Source organism: Dendrobates tinctorius, unplaced genomic scaffold (genome assembly GCF_039654945.1).
Source record: "Dendrobates tinctorius isolate UK_male_01 unplaced genomic scaffold, ASM3965494v1 ptg000097l, whole genome shotgun sequence".
Taxonomy (NCBI): domain Eukaryota; kingdom Metazoa; phylum Chordata; class Amphibia; order Anura; family Dendrobatidae; genus Dendrobates; species Dendrobates tinctorius.
Window position 1 is genome coordinate 10309297 of NW_027361765.1, and position 24605 is coordinate 10333901.

A 24605-nucleotide genomic window follows, 5' to 3' on the forward strand; every position below is an offset into this window, starting at 1 on the left:
ATTGTGTCCAGTTTTGGGCACCACATTTTAAAAAAGACATCAACAAACTGGAGCAAGTTCAGAAAAGAGCAACCAGAATGGTGACCGGTCTGCAAACCCTGTCTTATGAGGAAAGGTTGCAGGATTTGGGATTGTTTAGTTTGCAAAAGAGAAGACTGAGAGGAGACTTAATAGCTGTCTACAAATATCTAAAGGGCTGTCACATTGTAGAAGGATCAACTTTATTCTCATTTGCACAAGGAAAGACTAGAAGCAATGGGATGAAACTGAATGGGAGGAGACACAGATTAGATATTAGAAAAAACTTTTTGACAGTTAGAGTGATCAATGAGTGGAACAAGCTGCCACGAGAAGTGGTGAGTTCTCCTTCAATGGATGTCTTCAAACAGAGGCTGGACAGACATCTGACTGGGATGATTTAGCGAATCCTGCTTTGAGCAGGGGGTTGGACCAGATGGCCCAGGAGGTCCCTTCCAACTCTACAATTCTATGATTCTATGATTCTATGAATGGGCCCCATATAATGCCCCATAGAGAATAATAGGCTCATCTCCCCCACTGGGCTCATTCTCACCTCCACTGGGCTCATTCCCCTACCCGCTCACTCTCATCTCCCACACTGGGCTCATTTCCCCCCCCGCTCACTCTCATCTCCCTCGCTGGGCTCATTTCCCCCCAGTTCACTCTTATCTCCCCCAGGGGCTGGGCTCATTCCCCCCGGGCCCCCCCGCTCATTCCCCCCAGCTCATTCTCCCCCCAGCCCTGCCGCCGCTCATTCTCAACGTCGCTCACCTGAGTCCTTTTTGTGAGAGGTCATGAATATGGGCGCCACGCCTATGGGATTGGAGTGTCATCCATATTCATGACCTTAATGAGAGGTAACATGTGGACCGTGTGCTCTCACAGGAAAAAAGATAGTGGTGAGTATGATGTTTTGCGGAGGGCAGAGGGCGGGGGACCAACCCCGGACTTATAAATAATAAAAAAACTTGCTCAGGTGCCGAGTGGGCCCCCCGTCTCTCCAGGGCCCCGACATTTGCCCGGGTACGCCAGGTGCTGATGCCGGCCCTGCAGCTGCCACCCACAGTATAGTTGGCAATGCTGTGAGCGGTGACTGTAATCGCTTTGTGAATGCCCCATTGCTGGAATCTGGTGTCTGGGGTCTCAAATAATTTAATTTTCTCTCAGTAGCCACACTTTCAAAAAGGCTGCCAGGCAGTATTATAATGCAGATTAACCCTATATACCCTATATATACTGTATATTAGCAAAAAAATGCATTTGTACAGGCAACTGAGGTTATATGGTCCTGCTAAACATGCACCGATTTGGAATGGTTGCAGAGTTTGGCGGTTCTTTTAAGAATAAGTCATTTTGTCTATATTTACTTAAATAGATGAGTTATATTTTCTGAAGGAAGTATAACTTTATAATGAAGTGCAATAATTGAAAATAAATAGTATGTCATGGTACGTGCCAAAAAATCAATGATTAGGATGCTGAATTGTAACAAATCACTTTTTTTAAGCCTAATTTATAAATAAAGAACCTAGGAATCACAGTAATTAGTTACATGATTTGTGTAATTTTTAGTTTGATTGTAGTACATCTAAACATTAAAAAGTTTTTTAAGACTAGAGTTGAGGAAAAAGTAGAGAAGATAGTAGTAGGGAGCTGTAATTGTGCAAACTTCCATCTTTTTGAGTTTGAAAAGAAGTCCATATTACTTACTGTATAAAACCAGAATTTGACTATCGGAGCATTGTAGAATTCATAGATCTTTGTGCCAATAGGAATACTCCTTTGTTTTCTATGGCCGTTTTCTTCATCTCCTTTCCGAGAATTGGCATCAGCATTTCCATCCTAATGACAAATTTAGCAGACAAAAATATATGTATTAAAAATTCAAAGATAATAAACACAGGCATTGAAAGATGAAAATATAAAGTGGCTTGTGAAAGTATTCACCCTCACCCTTTGGTATTTTTCATGTTTGCTACTTGACAACCTGGAATTTCACTTTTTTTAGGGTTTGCATCAGTTCATGTAAAGAACATTCCTACAAATGTGAACATTTGGTTTTCTTTTTATTGTGAAGCAAAAAACAAAATGGACAACATAACTGAAAACTTAATTGTGCACAACTATTCACCCCCTAAAATCAGTACTTTGTAGAGCCTCCTTTTATGGCAATTACAGCTGCAAGTGGCTTTGGATAACTCTTTGTGATCTTTCCACATCTTGCCACTGGGATTTTTGCCCATTCTTCAAGGCAAAAGTGCTACAGCTCCTTCAAGTTAGCTAGATGGTTTCCTCTGGTGAACAGAAATCTTCAAGTCTGACCACAAATTCTCAATAGGATTAATGTTTGGGCTTTTACTAGGGCACTCCAAACATTTACACGTTTCCCCTTAAACCACTTGAGTGTTGCTTAAGCAGTATGTTTGGGCCATTGTCTTGTTGGAAGCTGAACCTCCTATTTTCAAATCACTGACAGGCTGAAACAGGTTTTGCTCAAGAATATCCCTGTATTCCAAACCATCAATCTTTCCCTCGACTCTGACCATTTTTACTGTCGTCAAAAACATCCCCATAGCATGATGCTGCCACCACCATGTTTCTGTCATGTCGGACGCTATTCACACCACAGCGTCCGGCAGGCAGCGGTAGTTCCATCTCCGTCCACTATAGCCTCAGTGGCGCCGGCTTGATTTTACTCAGGTTATTGGGGGTTAATCTAGCTGGAAATCAGGTGGGATGTTTGGTCACGCCCACGGTCTTTAAATAGTCGTGCTGGCCTGTGGGCGTCGCCGATTATAGCTTGTGTTTTATGCCAAGTGGTTCCGGTCTGGAGAGGAGGTGTTGGAGAGAGAAATTCATATCTGGTGGCGTATGATCCGTTGTTACCTTTTCGCCTTCCTATATTTGTGCTTTGTTTTGCCCTGTTCACATTACAGTATTGTCCTGTGTGTTTGCGGCGCGGTGTGGTTTAAGTTCTCCCTGTCTGTCATTACTGTGTGGGCTTTGGTGGTTTGACAACTCACTGGGTGGAGGGTGGAGGGTTCAGCTTAGGGCTGAGCAGGAGATAAGGAAAGGTTGGAGGCTCAGGCATTTGCACCATTAGCAAAAACCCTGGGCTGAGGGTCAGACAGGGTTTTCCCTAGTTGGAGGGACTCCGCAGGGGCCCCGGGTATTTCAGCCTCCTTTGACCTAAGCCCCGCGTAACATTATAATCGGCCCAACATTTTTCCATGGATTCCATGACTTCCATAAACCGCCAGTTGGCGGCGCTGTCCTTACAGGTCACTAAGTTGAAGGGGGCAGTTCAGCAGCAGGGCCTGGTTGTAGCTAATGTGCAAGCGGCTTCTGCTGGTGCAGGTGCAGAGCCAAAGATTCCGCTGCCTGAACGATTTTCTGGGGAACGCAGCAAATTTGTCATCTTTCGGGAGGCCTGAAAGTTATACTTTCGCATGCGCCCGGTCTCCTCAGGTAATGAGGCTCAGCGTGTGGGTCTGGTGTTATCATTCCTGAGTGGGGACCCCCAAGCATGGGCGTTTTCCTTACCAGCCGACTCTGCTACGTTTCATTCGGTTGAGAATGTTTTTTCAGCACTCGGGCTCATTTATGATGATCCCGACAGACTGGCTTTGGCGGAATCTAAAATCCGCGCCCTCTGTCAGGGGGAACGTATGGCGGAAGACTATTGTTCAGAATTTCGCCGTTGGGCAGTAGACACACAGTGGAACGACCCAGCGCTGCGGAGTCAGTTTATTCATGGTGTTTCATAAAGAGTTAAACAGGCCCTCCTGATGTATGAGACTCCTGCATCGTTAGAGTCTGCCATGAGTTTGGTTATTCGCATTGATCGCCGTTGGCGTCAGGGGGCGCAGGAGACGCTGCCCCTGGGGGAAAGCAGGGGTGCAAGTGTGGTTGCTGCAGGTGAGCCCACGGAACCTATGCAAATTGCTGGGGTATCACATGTGCAGCGTCGCCTTCCTGGGTTCAGGAAGCATGGAGCATGTTTTTACTGTGGTAAAAGAGATCACTATGTAAATACTTGTCCTATGCTACCAAAGAAAGTCGCACCGGCGGAAAACTGGTAAGCTCAGAGGGTATGGAGGAGGCCCAACTGAGCGTATGCATATCCTCCATGATCGTATCTCAATGTATGCTCCCTGCCAGGGTTATTATTGCGGGCAGAGAGTTACCAATATCAGTGTTTGTGGATAGCGGTTCCACCACCAATCTCATGGATGAGGAGTTTGCACGCATGGCAGGTTTTAAGATCGAAAAACTCCCTCATCCTATTCGTGTGGTTACCATTAATGCCGCTCCCCTCCCACAGGGGGAGATTACTGAGTTTGTAGCTGAGGTTAAACTCCACATTGGGGTCCTACATTCTGAGTGAGTTACATGTGGGGTACTCAATAATCTCCCAGCACAAATGGTCCTGGGTTTCCCATGGTTGTCCAAGCACAACCCGGTGATTGAATGGAGAACCCAGGACATAGTCCAGTGGAGTGGTTTCTGCCAGGAATATTGCTTGGCCACATGTGTGTCCGCCGTGAAGTCCAGCCTTCCGGAGGCATTGCTGGATTTTGCGGACGTATTCTCTGAGAGGGGTTGCTCAGAACTACCTCCACATCGAGCCTATGACTGTGAGAGTAGGTTAAAACCCGGGGCTAAATTGCCAAAGGCGAGGATGTTTAGTATTTCTGGTCCGGAGAGACAAGCTCTTAAAGACTACATCGCGGAGAGTTTAAGTAAAGGGCACATCCGGCCTTCATCCTCACCTGTAGCAGCAGGGTTTTTCTTCATTAAGAAGAAAGATGGGGGGTTACGCCCGTGTCTGGATTTCCGGGAGTTATACCAGATTACGGTCCGTGATCCCTACCTGATGCCGCTGATCCCTGATTTGTTCAACCAGGTGGCTGGTGCGAAGTGGTTTTCCAAACTTGACCTCAGGGGGGCATATAACCTCATAAGGGTCCGTCAGGGGGATGAGTGGAAGACGGCGTTTAATACCCCTGAGGGTCATTTTGAAAGCCTAGTTATGCCATTTGGGTTGACAACCGCGCCTGCTGTTTTCCAATATTTCATAAATGATGTATTCGCTCATGTGCTGGGGAAATTTGTGATTGTGTACCTGGATGATATCCTCATTTATTTGAGCGACCAGGACACTCATTTAGAGCATGTCAGGCAGGTGTTACAGTTGCTCCGTGAGAATAAGCTCTATGCTAAGCTTGAAAAATGCGTATTTTTTTTTCAGGAGTTGCCTTTTTTGGGATATATTGTATCCGCCGCAGGGTTTAAAATGGACGCCGCGAAGGTGCAAGCGGTGCTGCGATGGGAACGACCTGATAATCTAAAAGCGCTCCAGCGGTTCCTTGGGTTTGCCAACTATTATAGGAAGTTTATTAAGAATTTCTCTACTATAGCCAAACCGCTCACGGACATGACGAAAAAAGGTACCAATCTCGCTATCTGGTCTGAGGATGCGGTGCGTGCATTTGAGCTTCTGAAAAACCGTTTTGCTTCAGCCCCCATTCTGGTGCAACCGGACGTATCTAAACCTTTTACGGTGGAGGTCGATGCGTCTGAGGTGGGAGTGGGGGCAGTACTGTCACAGGGCTCGTCCTTGAGCAATATGTGTCCATGCGCCTACTTCTCCAAGAAGCTGTCGCCTGCCGAACGGAATTACGACATCGGCAACAGGGAGTTGTTGGCCATCAAATTGACTTTTGAGGAATGGCGACACTTCCTGGAGGGGGCGGCCCACCAGGTCACAGTCATCACCGACCATAAAAACCTGCTCTATCTGGAGTCGGCCAAGCGTCTGTCTCCCAGGCAGGCTCGCTGGGCATTGTTTTTTACACGTTTTAACTTTCTGGTGACTTACCATCCTGGGGATAAAAACACCAAGGCGGATGCCTTGTCCAGGTGTTTTCCGGGGGGCGAACCTCGGGAAGATCCGGTACCCATCCTCCAGGAAGGTGTAGTGGTTTTGGCTCTCACGACTGAGGTAGAGGCGGAGATTGCCGAGGCCCAGGAGGCGGTACCGCCAGGACTTCCCGCTAATAAGTCATTCATACCCCTTCATCTTCGTCTTAAAGTGTTGGGGGAACACCACGACTCTGTCCTGGCCGGTCATCCAGGGGTTAGGGGCACCTTGGAGCTGGTATCGCGCCGCTTCTGGTGGCCAAAAATCCGGCAGGACGTGGTCTCGTATGTGACAGCTTGCATCATGTGCGCCAGGGCGAAGTCGCCCAGAACCCGTCCTGCTGGCACTCTACAGCCTCTGGGGGTACCTAGTAGGCCATGGACAGAAATCTCCATGGACTTTATCACGGACTTGCCTGCCTCGGCGGGGAACACGGTCATCCTGGTGGTGGTTGATCGATTTTCGAAGATGGCGCATTTTGTGTCGTTGCCTTCCTTGTCCAACGCAAAGAAGTTGGCTCAGGTCTTTGTGCAGGAGGTGGTCAGACTACACGGAGTTCCGTCGGACATAGTGTCTGATAGGGGGACCCAGTTTGTGGCGAAGTTTTGGAAAGCTTTTTGCTCACGATTGGGGATCAAGTTGTCTCATTCGTCGGCGTTTCATCCACAGTCAAATGGTCAAACTGAGCGCATGAACCAAAATCTGGAGCAGTATTTGCGATGTTTTGTGTCTGACAACCAAGAGGAGTGGTCGACGTTCCTTCCCTTGGCCGAGTTCGCATTAAATAATCACCACCAAGAATCATCGGGAGAGTCTCCGTTCTTTTGTGTTTATGCGCACCATCCTCAATTTTGTACCTTGCGTCAGGGGGGCTCTGGGGGCGTCCCAGAGGAGGACCGGTTAGGAGTTCAACTATCATCAGTCTGGAGGAGTGTGAAACAGCGATTGCTGAGCATGAGTGCAAGGTACAAACGTGTGGCTGACGCTAGACGCGTGCCAAGTCCGGACCTGTGTGTGGGTGATTGGGTGTGGTTAGCTACTAAAAACATAAAACTCAAAATTCCATCATTGAAATTGGGTCCAAGGTTTATTGGCCCTTTTAAGATTGCTGCCATCATTAACCCGGTTGCTTATCGGTTGGAACTTCCTGCGGTATACAAGATACACAACGTGTTTCACAGGGCTTTATTGAAAAAGGTGGCAGGCTCTGTGGACACGACGCCGATGCCACCTCCAGTCATGGTGGATGGCGATTTAGAGTTTGAAGTCTCCAAGGTGGTGGACTGTCGAGTACTGCGCCGTTCTCTTCAGTATTTGGTACACTGGCGGGGGTATGGTCCGGAGGAGAGGTCTGGGGTACCAGCCTCGGACATACATGCGGATCAGCTGGTCAGTTCCTTTCACCGCCGTCATCCGGACAAGCCGGGTCCTATGAGTCTTGAGGGCCCTGGGGTCCCTCGTAGAAGACGGGGTACTGTCATGTCGGACGCTATTCACACCACAGTGTCCGGCAGGCAGCGGTAGTTCCATCTCCGTCCACTATAGCCTCAGTGGCACCGGCTTTATTTTACTCAGGTTATCGGGGGTTAATCTAGCTGGAAATCAGGTGGGATGTTTGGTCACGCCCACGGTCTTTAAATAGTTGTGCTGGCCTGTGGGCGTCGCCGATTATAGCTTGTGTTTTATGCCAAGTGGTTCCGGTCTGGAGAGGAGGTGTTGGAGAGAGAAATTCATATCTGGTGGCGTATGATCCGTTGTTACCTTTTCGCCTTCCTATATTTGTGCTTTGTTTTGCCCTGTTCACATTACAGTATTGTCCTGTGTGTTTGCGGCGCGGTGTGGTTTAAGTTCTCCCTGTCTGTCATTACTGTGTGGGCTTTGGTGGTTTGACAACTCACTGGGTGGAGGGTGGAGGGTTCAGCTTAGGGCTGAGCAGGAGATAAGGAAAGGTTGGAGGCTCAGGCATTTGCACCATTAGCAAAAACCCTGGGTTGAGGGTCAGACAGGGTTTTCCCTAGTTGGAGGGACTCCGCAGGGGCCCCGGGTATTTCAGCCTCCTTTGACCTAAGCCCCGCGTAACAGTTTCACTGTGGAGATGGTCTTTTTGAGCTGATGAGCTGCGTTGAGTTTGTGCTAGACATAGCATTTACTTTGATGGACAAAAAGTTCAATTTTGGTCTAATCTGACCACAGCACCTTCCTCCATACACTTGGAGAGTCTCCCATATGTTTTTTGGTAAACTCAAAATGACAATTACTATTTTTGTGTCTAAGTAATGGCTTTTTTCTGCCCACTCTTCCATAAAGGCCATCTCTATGGAGTGTACTGCTTATTGTGGTCGTACACACGGTCAAAATTGTTGGCACGCCTCGTTTAATGACTGAAAAACCCACAATGGTGACAGAAATAACTTGAATCTGAAAAAAGTAATAATAAATCAAAAGTCTATGAAGATGAACAAATGAAAGTCAGAAATTGCTCTTCAACTATGCTTCCACAGATTTAAAAAAAAAAAAAAAAAAAACCCCTCATGAAATAGGCTTGGACAGAAATGATGATGCCCTTGAATATAATGTCATACTTGATTCCGAGCTTTCATTCACCCCCCACATCAGATCACTGGCTCGCTCTTGTTATCTGCAAAAGCATTTCTAGACTTTGACCCTTTCTTACTTTCAACTCTGCAAAAACTCTTACTGTTTCTCTTATTCATTCTCGTCTGGACTGTTGTAACTCTTTACTCATCGGTCTCCCTCTTACCAAACTCTCCCCTCTCCAATCTGTGTTGAATGCTGCAGCCAGGATCATATTCCTCACCAATCGTTATGCCGATGCCTCTACCTTTTGCCAGTCATTACACTGGCACTCCATGACTCAGCACCACCCTACATCTCCTCCTTCGTCTTAGACTATCACCCTACACGTGTCCTCTGTTCTGCTAATGACCTGAGGTTAACATCCTCAATAATCAGAACCTCCCACTCCAATCTCCAAGACTTTTGACTTGCTGCGCCAATTTTTTGGAATGCACTTCCCGGGTTAATTTGATTAATTCCCAATACCCACTGTTTTAGGTGTGCCCTAAAAATGTATTTGTTCAGACTGGCCTACCGCCTCAATGCATTAACCTAACTATCCCTGTGTTGCCCATTCAAAATTTTTACCATAACCAGGTTCCTCGTATCATGTTCCCACAAGCTTTATGCATTTAATAACCCTCTGTGTCTGTACTGTTACATACTTAGGCTATGTTTACATCGCATCAGTGCCATCCAATTAACGGATCCGTTAAGCGGATGCGCTAACGATGATGCACAAAATCTTTTTTTGTACTATCACGTTAACGCATGCACTAACGCATGGTAGCATTGTGTCGGCATGCGTTAGTAATAGAGGTCTATGCACAGTAAATGCGTCCGTTCGCTGTGCGTTATACCTAACGTACCCAAAAACACGGTAGACCGCATTCGAAGGTGCGTCACAAAGTAACATACCATCGCTAACGCATGCCGATTTTGACATGCGTTAGGATGCGTTACGATAATGGATCGCATTGGGTGCATTAACAGATCCATTACATTGCGTTAGTCTGGCTTAGTAATGGATCCATTAAATGGATGGTGCCTAACGCAATATGAACCCAGCCTTAGGCTGATAGCCGGTTCATGCAGCATTACAAGAACACCCGATTCTTACACTATGGCTGGTCCGAACAAGGAAAGCATTTGTTACCATCCACCTTTCATATCTCCCCTTTTTCCTCATAGATTGTAAGCTTGCGAGCAGGGCCCTCAATCTTCTTGGTATCTGTGTTGATCTACTGTATGTGTTTATTATCATGCTGTAATGTCTATTGTCTGTACAAGCTCCCTCTAAAATGTAAAGTGCTGCGGAATATGTTGGTGCTATAGAAATAAAATTATTATTAGTATTATTATTAATGTGACAAAAGGGACATGTTAAATCAAGATGTGTCCACTAATTAGCATCACAGGTGTATACAAACTTGGAATCAGTGAGTTGACCTGTATAGAGGGCTACAGATACGCACTGTGCTGTTAGGTGACATGGTGTGTATCACACTCAACATGGACCAGAGGAAGTGAAGGATAGAGTTGTCTCAGGAGATTAGAAATAAAATTATAGACAAACATGTTAAAGGTAAAAGTTATAAGACCATCTCCAAGCAGCTTGATGTTCCTGTGACTACAGTTGCACATATTATTCAGAAATTTAAGCTCCAAGGGACTGTAGCCAACCTCTCTGGACGTAGCCGCAGGAGGAAAATTGATGCAAATCAAAGAGATGGATAATATGAATGGTAACAAAAGAGCCCAGAAAAACTTCTAAACAGATTAAAGGTGAACTTCAAGCTCAAGGAACATCAGTGTCAGATCACACCATCCATCACTGTATGAGCCAAAGTGGACTTCATGGGAGACGACCAAGGAGGACACCATTGTTGAAAAAAAATCCTAAAAAAGCAGACTGGACTTTGCCAAACTACATGTTAACAAGCCACAAAGCTTCTAGGAGAATGTCCTATGGACAGGTGAGACAAAAATGGAACTTTTTGGCAAGGCACATCAGCTCTATCTTCACAAATGGAAAAATTAAGCATAGCAAGAAAATAACACTGTCCCTACTGTGAAGCATGGAGGAGGCTCAGTTATGTTTTAGGGCTGCTTTGCTGCATCTGGCACAAGGTGTCTAGAACCTGTGCAAGGTACAATGAAATCTCAAGACTATCAAGGGATTCTAGAGAGAAATGTGCTGCCCAGTGTCAGAAAGCTTGGTTTCAGTCGCAGGTCATTGGTCTTGCAACAGGATAATGACCAAAACACACAGCTAAAAAAAAAAAACAAGAATCACTAAGAGGAAAACATTGGACTATTCTGAAGTGGCGTTCTATGTGCCCTGACCTAAATCCTATTGCACATCTTTGGAAAGAGCTGAAAAAGGCAGCCTTCAAACACGAGACAACTGGAGCAGTTTGCTCTTGAGGAGTGGGACAAAATACCTGTCGAGAGGTGGAGAAGTCTCATTGACAGTTGCAGGAATCGTTTGGTTGCAGTGATTGCTTCAAAAGGTTGTGCAACAATATATTAAGTTAAAGGTACCATTACTTCTGTCCAGGCCTATTTCATGAGTTTTATTTTTTTAAATTCTGTGGAAGCATGGTTGAAAAGCAATGTCTGACTTTCATTTGTTCATTTTCATAGATTTTTGATTTATCATTACTTTTGTTAGATTCAAGTTATTTCTGTCACCATTGTGGGTTTTTCTGTTATTAAACGAGGGGTACCAACATTTTGACCATGTGTGTATGTACAGATACTCAAGTCTCTGATTGGGAACTCTGCAGCTCATTCAGGGTTACCTTCAGGACGGCCCTCTCTTGGCAGGTTTGCGGTAACATGTTCTTTCCATTTGATGATAATAGATTTGATGGTGCTTCGGGGTATCATCAGAGAGTGGGATTTTTTTTATAAACGAATCCTGACCTTTTCTTCTCAACAACTTTGCCTCTGACTTGTTTGGAGATCTACTTGGTCTTTATGGTGGTGTTTGGTTAGTGGTGTCTCTAGTTAATGGTGTTGCAGCCTTTGTGGCCTTTCAGAAAAGGTGTGTATATACTGACAGACATGTGACACATAGATTCCACACAGTTGGACTTCCTTTCACTAAGCATGTCCCTTATGAAGGTAATTGCTTGCACCAGAAATTTTTAGTGGCTTCATCACAAAAGGGTGAATACATATGTACATGCCAATTTTTAGTTATTTTGATGCCACAAATTTAATTTATGCCTATATTTTTCTCACTACATTTTGCTAACTTAGACTATTTAGTGCTGATGCATAATACACAAATCAGATTACAAAAATATTTAAACACAGGTTGTGATGTAACAAAATAGGTAAAAAGCTAAGGGGATGAATACTTTTTCAAGCTGCTGTATATTGCTCAAGGCTTCATTGTACTAAATACATTAGGATATTTACAGTTACATAACATATAAAATGCTATGCCTATAGGGGTATTCTGCCTATTCACAAGATACAGTCATGGCCAAAAGTATTGACACCCCTGCAATTCTGTCAGATAATCTTCAGTTTCTTCCTGAAAATGATTGCAAACACAAATTCTTTGGTATTATTATCTTCAATTAATTTGTCTTAAATGAAAAAACACAAAAGAGAATGAAGCAAAAAGCAAAACATTGATCATTTCACACAAAACTCCAAAAATGGGCCAGACAAAGGTATTGGCACCCTCAGCCTAATACTTTGTTGCACAACCTTTAGCCAAAAAAACTGTGACCAACCGCTTCCGGTAACCATCAATGAGTTTTTTACAATGCTCTGCTGGAATTTTAGACCATTCTTCTTTGGCAAACTACTCCAGGTCCCTGATATTTGAAGGGTGCCTTCTCCAAACTGCCATTTTTAGATCTCTCCACAGGTGTTCTATGGGATTCAGGTCTGGACTCGTTGCTGGCCACCTTAGAAGTCTCCAGTGCTTTCTCTCAAACCATTTTCTAGTGCTTTTTGAAGTGTGTTTTGGGTTATTGTCCTGCTGGAAGACCCATGACCTCTGAGGTAGACCCAGCTTTCTCACACTGGGCCCTAAATTATGCTGCAAAATTTGTTGGTAGTCTTCTGACTTCATAATGCCATGCACACGGTCAAGCAGTCCAGTGCCAGAGGCAGCAAAGCAACCCCAAAACATCAGGGAACCTCCGCCATGTTTGACTGTAGGGACCGTGTACTTTTCTTTGAATGCCTCTTTTTTCTCCTGTAAACTCTATGTTGATGCTTTTGCCCTAAAAGCTCTACTTTTGTCTCATCCGACCAGAGAACATTCTTCCAAAATGTTTTAGGCTTTTTCAGGTAAGTTTTGGCAAACTCCAGCCTGGCTTTTTTATGTCTCGGGGTAAGAAGTGGAGTCTTCCTGGGTCTCCTACCATACAGTCCCTTTTCATTCAGATGCCGACGGATAGTACGGGTTGACACCATTGTACTCTCGGACTGCAGGGCAGCTTGAACTTGTTTGGATCTTAGTGGAGGTTCTTTATCCAACATCCGCACAATCTTGCGTTGAAATCTCTTTCAATTTTTCTTTTCCGTCCACATCTAGGGAGGTTAGCCACAGTGCCATGGGCTTTAAACTTCTTGATGACACTGCGCACGGTAGACACAGGAACATTCAGGTCTTTGGAGATGGACTTGTAGCCTTGAGATTGCTCATGCTTCCTCACAATTTGGTTTCTCAAGTCCTCAGACAGTTCTTTGGTCTTCTTTCTTTTCTCCATGCTCAATGTGGTACGCACAAGGACACAGGACAGAGGTTGAGTCAACTTTAATCCATGTCAACTGGCTGCAAGTGTGATTTAGTTATTGCCAACACCTGTTAGGTGCCACAGGTAAGTTATAGGTGCTGTTAATTACACAAATTAGAGAAGCATCACATGATTTTTTGGAAAAGTGCCAATACTTTTGTCCACCCTCTTTGTTATGTTTGGTGTGGAATTATATCCAATTTGGCTTTAGGACAATTCTTTTTGTGTTTTTTCATTTAAAACAAATTAAATGAAGATAATAATACCAAAGAATTTGTGTTTGCAATCATTTTCAGGAAGAAACTGAGTATTATCTGACAGAATTGCAGGGGTGTCAATACATTTGGCCATGACTGTAGGTAGTTACTTCACATCTGTTGGTTTGACTGCTGTTACCCCTACCAATTGCCAGAACCCAAACCATTTCTACAGTCTCTGATTTGAACGGAGCTGCAGTGGAGCATGTGCAGTGCCAAGCATTGACTCACTGAAATTTGGAAATGATCACCCAGTATCAACAAATTAAAATTGTAGTCCACCTTTGGGAACATTTTTTTTTGCTTAAATACATGTAATTGTGGCTAAAAATCAATTTTACATTTGGGCATTGCAGCGTGGCCTGTAGGGTGACCGGATCTCATATGGGGGGGAAAAAATGTCAGAATCTTGTTCGTCTGGACCCCACAAAACGATTCCCCTTTCCAGATATTGAGAGAGCCAAAATTTGAGCTCGATCAAACGACGTTAACCCGTGCCGCTCGTCGCTCAAAGTTTGAAAAAATCCAAATTGAGGTATTTTAAGATTTAGGTATTTTGCATAGTCTGTTAGACTATAAAGAATGTGACAACAACATTGCAGAAATAGCCCTGACCAAATTTTCAAACCATTTGTGGTATTTGAATGCAGAGTTGGTGGGATTATCGTTTTTTGATCCCACCATTACAGACAATGAAAAGTTGTTAATGGCTAATAAATTGCTCAGTAGCACAGATGAACCATCAGAGCACGCTAACCTACATGAGTTGATAATTTTACATAGTTATCTAATCTATTCTAGAGCTTTTGTTAAAGTAGTTTTTGAAACGTCAGAATATAATGCTCGGCATTTGCTTACAACTTGCAGGACATATTGCTTTTGTTCTTCATCTTTTGTCAGAAGGTCGTTAAAGTCGGTTACTTCCTACCTGTTTTAATTTTTCTTTCCTAACTTTTGGATTTACAACCCTAGCGTGCTCTGATGGTTCATCTGTGCTACTGAGCAATTTATTAGCCATTAACAACTTTTCATTGTCTTTAATGGTGGGATCAAAAAACGATAATCCCACCAACTCTGCATTCAAATACCACAAATGGTTTGAAAATTTGGTCAGGGCTATTTCTGCAATGTTGTTGTCACATTCTTTGTAGTCTAACAGACTATGCAAAATACCTAAATCTTAAAATACCTCAATTTGGATTTTTTCAAACTTTGAGCGACGAGCGGCACGGGTTAACGTCGTTTGATCGAGCTCAAATTTTGGCTATCTCAATATCTGGAAAGGGGAATCGTTTTGTGGGGTCCAGACGGACAAAATTCCGACATCGATTTTTTGCGGTCACCCTAGTGGCCTGCTAATACAGTTAAACTCTACAGCAGAGCAGAGAAACACTATCTCCCTCCACTGTTGTGCGGCAGCTATGGGGCCGGTGAGCCGGAAGGGGCTTTGAAAAGATCATGTAAGGCTAATTTCACACTAGCGCTTTGGAGCGCAGCGACGGCCTGCGCATGGCCGCCGCTAAGCCCCGCCCCCTGCTGCGCCTCCACCGTCCTTTTGACGGTGCGCTGACCTGCGCCAAACGCAACCTGCTGCAGTTTGGTTGCGCTCGGCGCACCGTCAAAAAGGCGCATACTGCGCACGGCCTGCGCCCCCAGTGATACAGATAGGGGACGCAGGACGCATACAGGGCCATGCGCCGGTAGGCGGAGCTACTGGCGGAGGCGCGGCAGGGGGCGGGGCATAGCGGCGGCCGTGCGCAGGCCGTCGCTGCGCTCCAAAGCACTAGTGTGAAACTAGCCTAACAAGACCTTGATGGACAATATCTTGACCCTACCACAATAATCCCAGCGCAAGCACATCTACATTATTGCATGGGACAGGGAATCAAGAAAAAAATAGTATATTACTAGACTATAATACTAAATATAATGGTCTCAACAGTGGTATGAATTTTTTTACAGCCCATAAACCATATCTGTTTTTGCTGTAAATTCATTTTCTGCGAGTAAAACATCAGATAACATATTTCCAATGATCCACAAATGGCAGTCTAAGTAGGTTCTTAGGTTCTTACCATGTTATCGTCTTCTTTCTCTTTTCCTTCTTCATATTCTTTTGAGGTATGAAATGAAAGATCATCATGGGACCGGAATTCTAGAAACAGAATGGTCGGTGGAAAAAGAATTCCTAATATTACCTGAAATCAAAGAAAAGTAGCAATAACATACCACTCAAATCAATAATGTTTCAGTCCTTCTCATCTAAGTTATGCAAAAATGTAAAGAATGTCAAGATGTTAAGAAGAAAGAGCAGCCCTGCCATGTTTTGTTCTTCTGAGGAAGGGGATTTTTCCCTACTCTTAATAAGCTATACACACTAACACAGAAGTAATATGAAGCATCTTGGCCCCAATGCAAAATTTTTAACGAGGACCACTATGTATTTTGTGTTACAAATAATTAATAATATTATGTAGCAGAGAGACCTTTGTGCTACTGGGTGTGATTACTATTGCTATATTCTCTGTCTACTTCTCTGCACAAGGTTATGTTCCCACAATGAGCTTTTGGTGAGTTATTGATGATGCAGATTCTTTGCGCCTATCAGCTAAATTAGATTAATAGCTTTTTTTTTTAGTTTTTTTTAGTGTGTTTTTTTTTAAACATTTGTTTTTATTGCTGGAATTTTTTTCTCTCTTTTTTGGAAGTCATGTTTTACGTTAAGCTTTTTTCCTGCTTTTCATACTTTCTGGTATTTGGCTTTCACAAAACTTCATCGATACAGTCTTGTGTGCATTTCGGCTTCAGTGGACACACTAAACCCATATGCGTTTTTTACCTGCGGATTTTCCGAATCTAATACATTTCTATGGGGAAAATCTGCACAGGCAATTCAGCATACCCGCAAGAGGTATTGACATGCTGCAGATTTGAAACACAAAAAAGCACAGTGGGTATGTATGATATTTCTATAAATCCCATCCAATTTGCTAGAACGGTAAGATGCTGCATATTGTTTTGCGCAGTGAAAATGTGTGTGATATCCCACAGAGTAGCTATTTCCATGTGATACCAGATGTATAGTGTGTTCCATGCAAATACTGTGATTTCTGTGTAAACTATATGCTGTAACACATTATGAGACCTGTTGACAGGCAGCACAAATAGGGCCAATCTTCCCCACAGAGGATAGTTCATGTGACCCAGCTCTGCTTGGTGTACTTTTATTATTATTATTATTTATTCATATAGCACCATTAATTCCATGGTGCTGTACATGAGAAGGGGGTTACATATAAAGTTATATATATCGTTAACAGTAAACAAATTTACAATGACAGACTGGTACAGAGGGGAGGGGACCCTGTCCTTGCGGACTTACTGTATATTCTATGGGATAGTGGGGAAGAGACAGAAGGTCGGGGGTGCAGCAGCTCTAGTGGTTTTGAGGTGGCAGCTCGGGTGGTGGTGAGGCAGCAGAATGGTTATTGCAGTCTGTAAACTTTCCTGAAAAGATGGGTTTTCAAGTTCTGTTTGTAGCATCCGAGGGTGGTGGATAATCGGATGTGTTGAGGCATGGAATTCCAGAGGATAGGGGATATTCAGATATTCGGGAGAAATCTTGGAGGCGGTTGTGTGAGGAACGAATAAGTGTGGAGGAGAGTAGAAGGTCTTGGGAGGATCGAAGATTACGTGAGGGAAGAGATTGGGAGATTAGTTCAGAGATATAGGGAGGGGATAGGTTGAGGATGGCTTTGTAGGTCAGTGTTAGTAGTTTGAACTGGATTCGTTGGTGAATTGAGAGCCAGTGGAGTGATTTATAGAGGAGAGAGACATGGGGAGTAGCGAGGAGAGAGGTGGATTAGTCGGGCAGCAGAGTTGAGGACAGACTGAAGTGGTGCAAGAGAGTTAGCAGGGAGGCCACAGAGGAGAGTGTTGCAGTAGTAAAGGCGGGAGATGATGAGGGCATGTACAAAAGTTTTAGTAGATTGAGGGCTGAGGAAGGGACGAATTCTGGAAATATTTTTGAGTTGGAGGCTGGAACAAACTCCCCTGAGTAGTCAGCCAATGACTGCAGCTGTAAGAGTCACATGAGGGTTCGAGGAGCTAACTCCTGTGAGATTGTAAGAATTCAGTCATGTGTAAGTGGTCCACAAGTATGTTAGAGGAATAAGAAGAGGAAGGCAGATGGCAGGAAAAGGAGTTTTCTTCCCCTGACTTCTGGGTCTAGAAGGGACCAATAAAAGAGGTGAGCTGACATCCTTCATATTAGGAAGATTCCTATTGCACCTCTATCAGGAAAACCTATCTCAGATCAGAAGCATAGCTCATCGCAAAGGAATGAATACAATGATTTAATGAAATAACTGTCCCACAGAGATCTGCCTGTCTGCATGTATGAGTCAATCTTCAACTGTAAGGGTAAACCTGAACACCAATTTCTTATTGTTTGTAAATAATTACTTGCCCCATTATCATTAGTAGAGACTGTTTTCTTTATGTTCATACTGCTATTTTACGAATGGGCATTAGTTGCACAAACCACCATCACCACCATGATTATTTGTTTAAGGTCAGAGTCACACTAGCAAGAAATATGGACGAGTGCTATGCAAGAAAAAATCACATAGCACTCGTCCCAATAGATTAAACAAATCTATGGGGCAGCTCCCATCAGCCGATTTCTTCTCGGCCGTATTATACGCACTGAGAAAATCGCAGCATGCTGCGATTGTCACCGTATTAGCCCGTAAAACGCCAATGCAAGTCTATGGGGGTGAGAAAAGTACGGATTACACACGGACCAGACGTGTGACTTGCGAGAAATACGCACTGGTGTCCTTTAACAAAAGACGGCAATTCAGTGCGCGATACAGTAAAATCACACTGACATGTGTAATAAAGAATAGAAAGAATAGATATATACACATAGAATATATATATATATATATATATATATACATGTCATTGAGACACATATATATATTTCATAGTGTTCTTCATAGCATAATAGCCGCTAACTCAATTGTCGGCTTCTTTAAAATCATTACAAAATCCAACATGAAATGACACATGGTTTACATACAGTAAACCATTTCATTTATTTTTTATGTCTTTGACTAATAATTAGATAAGTGTATGTGTGTAAAATTTGGGACATGTAGGTGTTAATTTAAAGGGTATATTTGTTTAAAAAAATTGCGTTGGCTCCTGCGGTATTTTCTCCACCACAGAGGGAAAGCCAGTGAGTGAGGGCAGATATTAATAGCCTAGTGAGGGATTAAGAGCCTAGTTTTGGGCCCCCCGGTTAAAAAAAATCTGCCCCAGCCACCCCAGAATAGGTGCATCTATAAGATGCGCCTTTTCTGGCACTTAGCCTCTCTTCCCATTGCCTTTAGTGGTGGCTCATGAGTTAATAATGGGTTAATGTCACCTTGCTATTGAAAGGTGACATTAAACCGGGTTAATAAATGGATAGGTGTCAATAAGACACCTTTCCATTATTAATCCTATAGTAGTAAAGGGTTAAAGACACACACACATTAATTAAAAATTATTTTAATTAAATAATTACACAATATTTTTGACCAAATTTATTATTCTGCTAATCCAACTGAATCCCTTGTTGTCCTGTAAAAAAATTAAATAAAAAAACAACAATATACATTCCTCTCCGCCGTTCAGTCAGGTCCCCGGCTGCAATCCATCACAAGGGGTTGAGGGGTTGACTAGTTTACAACAGGGACCAGTGCTAATGCTACCGGCCCCGCTGTAAGCCACTGCAGGATGAATGGAATCATGTCTGTGCAGGCGCCCCGCCTGACCGGAGATGAACTAATAAGCGTGGGAAAGCTTCTGAATGTTTTCCCACGCTCCTGAGTTCACCTCAGGTCAGCATGGACTCCGCACAGCCTCACTGTCTACCACTGATGTCACTGAAGCTGCACGGAGTACCCGGCTGACCTGAGAAGCACAGAGTCTAGATCTCATGAAGTAATTATCCCCTTCTACTCCTCCTCGGTCAGGCCTCATCTGGAATACTGTGTCCAGTTCTGGGCACTACATTTTAAAAATTGACATTGAAATACTAGAGCAAGTTCAGAGAAGAGCACTAGGATGTTGAGCGGACTGCAAAGTATATCCTAAAAGGAACAGTTAAATGATCTGGGAATGTTTAGCTTGCAAAAAGGCTAAGAGGAGACTTAATAGCTGTTTACAAATATCTGAAGGGTTGTCACATTGTAGAAGGATCATCTTTATTCTCATTTGCACAAGGAAAGACTAGAAGCAATGGAATGAAACTGAAAGGGAGGAGACACAGATTAGATATTAGAAAAAAAAATTCAACAGTTATTGTGATCAATGAGTGGAACAGCCTGCCACAAGAGGTGGTGAGTTCTCCTTCAATGGAAGGCTTCAAACAGAAGCTGGATAGACATCTGTCTGAGATGGTTTAGTGAATCCTGCATTGAACAGGTGGTTGGACACGATGACCCTTGAGGTCCCTCCAAATTCTACTATTCTATGATTCTATGAACAAATACAAGATCTGCATGTAGTTTCTATGTTCTTCCCATGTTGGCGTGCATTTCCTTTATGTGCTCTGGATTTTTTCCTTACTATAAAAACTGTTGGCCCTAATGTGCTTATTTATGTCTCACGTAGGTATATTAGAATAGGAATATATTTACATCCAGGACAGGGACTGTTGTGAATAGTGACAAATTTTGTACAATTTTGTGACAAATGTTAGTGCTATATAAGCAACAGGAAAAAATTATCTCATTAATGTTTGTAAATAAGTAACACATTACCTTAAGACCTGGATTCTTCCTCATGCGCAGACGCCCCATCCACATATCTGTCAGTAACATCTGGCTGCATGTGTGTGCTATAAAGTCCCGATGTTTGGCAGCCACAGCTAGTTTCAGACAAGTAGAATTACTCCAATTTTTAAGTTCATAAGTCAATAATTTCATGGCAACCTGCTCATCATGTTTATAGGACTGGTCCAAAAGCTCCACAGCCAGCTGACCAAAATCCCTAATGAAAAACAAAGTATAATATGTCTAAATGTGTCACCATCACAAGCCAAACTTAGGATATATTTCCCTAAAAACATACTTGCAGTATTTTGCACGTTCTTTAGTTTTTTCTTTTACTTGCTTTGTAACTTTTTAGCACAAAAAGACACATTTCACGAAAATGGAGCAAAACTTGTGACAAAATATATAATATACATAAAATCACTCATGGGTGGGGGGGCAGAAACATCTGTAAACCCCAAACTCTACTCACAATGGTGAACGTAGGAAATAAAAAGCAAGCACATCCAAAATAGACTTTAAAAAAGGTGCAAAGTAAGGCCTTATTCACTCGTCTGTGATATACAGTGGGGCAAAAAAGTATTTAGTCAGTCAGCAATAGTGCAAGTTCCACCACTTAAAAAGATGAGAGGCGTCTGTAATTTACATCATAGGTAGACCTCAACTATGGGAGACAAACTGAGAAAAAAAAATCCAGAAAATCACATTGTCTGTTTTTTTTTCATTTTATTTGCATATTATGGTGGAAAATAAGTATTTGGTCAGAAACAAAATTTCATCTCAATACTTTGTGATATATCCTTTGTTGGCAATGACAGAGGTCAAACGTTTTCTGTAAGTCTTCACAAGGTTGCCACACACTGTTGTTGGTATGTTGGCCCATTCCTCCATGCAGATCTCCTCTAGAGCAGTGATGTTTTTGGCTTTTCGCTTGGCAACACGGACTTTCAACTCCCTCCAAAGGTTTTCTATAGGGTTGAGATCTGGAGACTGGCTAGGCCACTCCAGGACCTTGAAATGCTTCTTACGAAGCCACTCCTTCGTTGCCCTGGCGGTGTGCTTTGGATCATTGTCATGTTGAAAGACCCAGCCACATTTCATATTCAATGCCCTTGCTGATGGAAGGAGGTTTGCACTCAAAATCTCACGATACATGGCCCCATTCATTCTTTCATGTACCCGGATCAGTCGTCCTGGCCCCTTTGCAGAGAAACAGCCCCAAAGCATGATGTTTCCACCACCATGCTTTACAGTAGGTATGGTGTTTGATGGATGCAACTCAGTATTCTTTTTCCTCCAAACACGACAAGTTGTGTTTCTACCAAACAGTTCCAGTTTGGTTTCATCAGACCATAGGACATTCTCCCAAAAATCCTCTGGATCATCCAAATGCTCTCTAGCAAACTTCAGACGGGCCCGGACATGTACAGGCTTAAGCAGTGGGACACGTCTGGCACTGCAGGATCTGAGTCCATGGTGGCGTAGTGTGTTACTTATGGTAGGCCTTGTTACATTGGTCCCAGCTCTCTGCAGTTCATTCACTAGGTCCCCCCGTGTGGTTCTGGGATTTTTGCTCACCGTTCTTGTGATCATTCTGACCCCACGGGGTGGGATTTTGCGTGGAGCACCAGATCGAGGGAGATTATCAGTGGTCTTGTATGTCTTCCATTTTCTAATTATTGCTCCCACAGTTGATTTCTTCACTCCAAGCTGGTTGGCTATTGCAGATTCAGTCTTCCCAGCCTGGTGCAGGGCTACAATTTTGTTTCTGGTGTCCTTTGACAGCTCTTTGGTCTTCACCATAGTGGAGTTTGGAGTCAGACTGTTTGAGGGTGTGCACAGGTGTCTTTTTATACTGATAACAAGTTTAAACAGGTGCCATTACTACAGGTAATGAGTGGAGGAAAGAGGAGACTCTTAAAGAAGAAGTTACAGGTCTGTGAGAGCCAGAAATCTTGATTGCTTGTTTCTGACCAAATACTTATTTTCCACCATAATATGCAAATAAAATGAAAAAATACCAGACAATGTGATTTTCTGGATTTTTTTTTCTCAGTTTTTCTCCCATAGTTGAGGTCTACCTATGATGTAAATTACAGACGCCTCTCATCTTTTTAAGTGGTGGAACTTGCACTATTGCTGACTGACTAAATACTTTTTTGCCCCACTGTATGTTGTAACCCCTTTTTTTTTAATGGATGCAACATGCACTCATTATAGTCCATGATGCTATTCACATGTCCATTTTTTGATATCACGGGTGAAAAGTGCCGATACAAGTCTATGCATCCGTAAAAAACACGTTCAGCACAAAGATGACATCAGCGTACAGTCTTTGTGATGTCTGTGTTTAACATTGCAAAAGATAGGAGAAGTTTTGTAATTTATTGATTTATCCATCCATGGAAAATACAGATGACACAATGATGGGAAATATGGACACACGGACCGCATACTGATGACACACTGATCCAAACAACTGACAATGACATTGGTACCATTTTTTCTGTATGTGTTTAAACACCGACTTGTGAATGAGGCCTAAAATAATAATTAGGTGCAAATGAAAAAGAGGCAAAATATATCCCAACTGGACAAAAAACAGATGCAATGCAATAGAAATATTAAAGCTATTAAAAAAACATAAAAAGATACAAGAAACTGACTTTGAATTGTTGTCCAGGTCTTGGGAAATGTCATCTACGAGTTCACTTTCAGAGGACTCATGAGCCATTGATTTGTATAGTTTGCATGCTACCAGTGCTTTTGCCATGGTTTCTTCTCCACGCTGCCACAGAAAGAGAGCCATCTTTTGCCTTTTTAAAAGTACAGCCCAGACCATAAGTTCATGGAAGGGGTATTGGAATCGACTAACTTCTGGATCATCCACATCAATGTCTATTTCTTCCTCTTTTTTTTTCTTCTTTTTCTTCCCTTTAGTTGGAGGTTCGTCATCCTAAAGTTATTCATGTATAGTTAATTACTGGGAACTCTACAAATTGCATTAAAAGGTTTCTATTAAATTAATATTATAATAGTTCTGAGTAGGTGCGAATGGGAAAACTAGGATTTTCTGTCCATACATGCTGTTAACCAGATCAACAGCATGTATGGACAGAAAATCTCTACCGCTGACATCACTTAGGCTGCGCTGACTCCCCGCCTGACCCGCGGTGAACTGACAGCGTGGGAAAATGTTCAGAAACTTTCCCACGCTAATCAGTTCATCTCCGGTCAGGCGGGGAGGCTGCACAGGCAGCTTTTCCTTCATTCCTCCGTAGTTTACAGCCGGGCTGGTCGCATTAGCACCGTTGCAAACTATTTAACCCCTTGAGATGGATTGCAGTGTGGAACTTGACTCTACGGCGGACAGGTATGGGATATTGTTGCTTTATTATTTTGGATTTTTTACAGGAGAACGATGGCTTTGATTGGATTGGGAGCTAAATAAAGATGGAAAAAATGTGTGTTTACTTATTTCATTAAAATAATTTATTCTTAATGTGTGTGTGTTTTTTTACCCTTTCAGACTAGTGGATTAATAATGGATAGGTGTCTTATTGACACCTCTCCATTATTAACCAGGCTTAATGTCACCTTACAATAGCAGGGTAACATCCCTTATTACCCCATATGCCACCCGCAACAGGGCAATGGGAAGAGAGAGGGTAAGTGCCGGAATTGGCACACCTTACAGATGCGCCTTTTCTGGGGTGGCTAGGGGCAGATTTTTTTTAGCCTGGGGGGCCCAAAAAATTGTCCCTCTCTAGGCTATTAATTTCTGCCCTCAGTCATTGGCTTGCCCTCTCTGGCAGAGAAAATTGTGAGGGAGTGTATTGTAAGGGTTTCAATGGATTGTAATGATTAAGAAAATGCTCACACAAGAATTGAATTTACTAAATTGATTTACTTAATAAGTGATAAGATCAAATAATAAACAGTATAAACAATAAATATACACGTGAATTAAACATACATTACATTATTCAGGTAGAATTCAGGTCCATCTCTTTCTCATCTCCATGTCCTCCTCTGGTCCAATCATCTCCCCTCTGCCCTCTGTCTCTCCCTCCCCCTCTGCTAATCAGTCCCCTTTTTATATCCCCAAAAGCATCCAAATGTGTCTTAAGGGGGTTTTACACTAAGCGATATCGCTAGCAATATCGCTAAAACGTCACTGGTTTTGTGACGTTATAGCGATATTGCTAGTGATATCACTATGTGTGATACTTAC

At 43.2% G+C, this 24605-nt stretch overlaps 1 protein-coding gene across 2 annotated transcripts in view; it reads right to left on the reverse strand.

Annotated features, from left to right (window-relative positions):
- Nucleotides 1-24605, reverse strand: part of TRPM1 (transient receptor potential cation channel subfamily M member 1) — a 337343-nt gene that overhangs the window by 99605 nt on the left and 213133 nt on the right. For both annotated transcript variants that reach the window (XM_073586898.1, XM_073586897.1), the window contains exons 16-19: nucleotides 23038-23327; nucleotides 20360-20588; nucleotides 15620-15742; nucleotides 1732-1863 (exon numbers count right to left, since the gene is read on the reverse strand). In XM_073586898.1, coding sequence (XP_073442999.1) covers nucleotides 1732-1863; nucleotides 15620-15742; nucleotides 20360-20588; nucleotides 23038-23327 — 774 coding nt within the window. The remainder of the gene's footprint in view (nucleotides 1-1731; nucleotides 1864-15619; nucleotides 15743-20359; nucleotides 20589-23037; nucleotides 23328-24605) is intronic.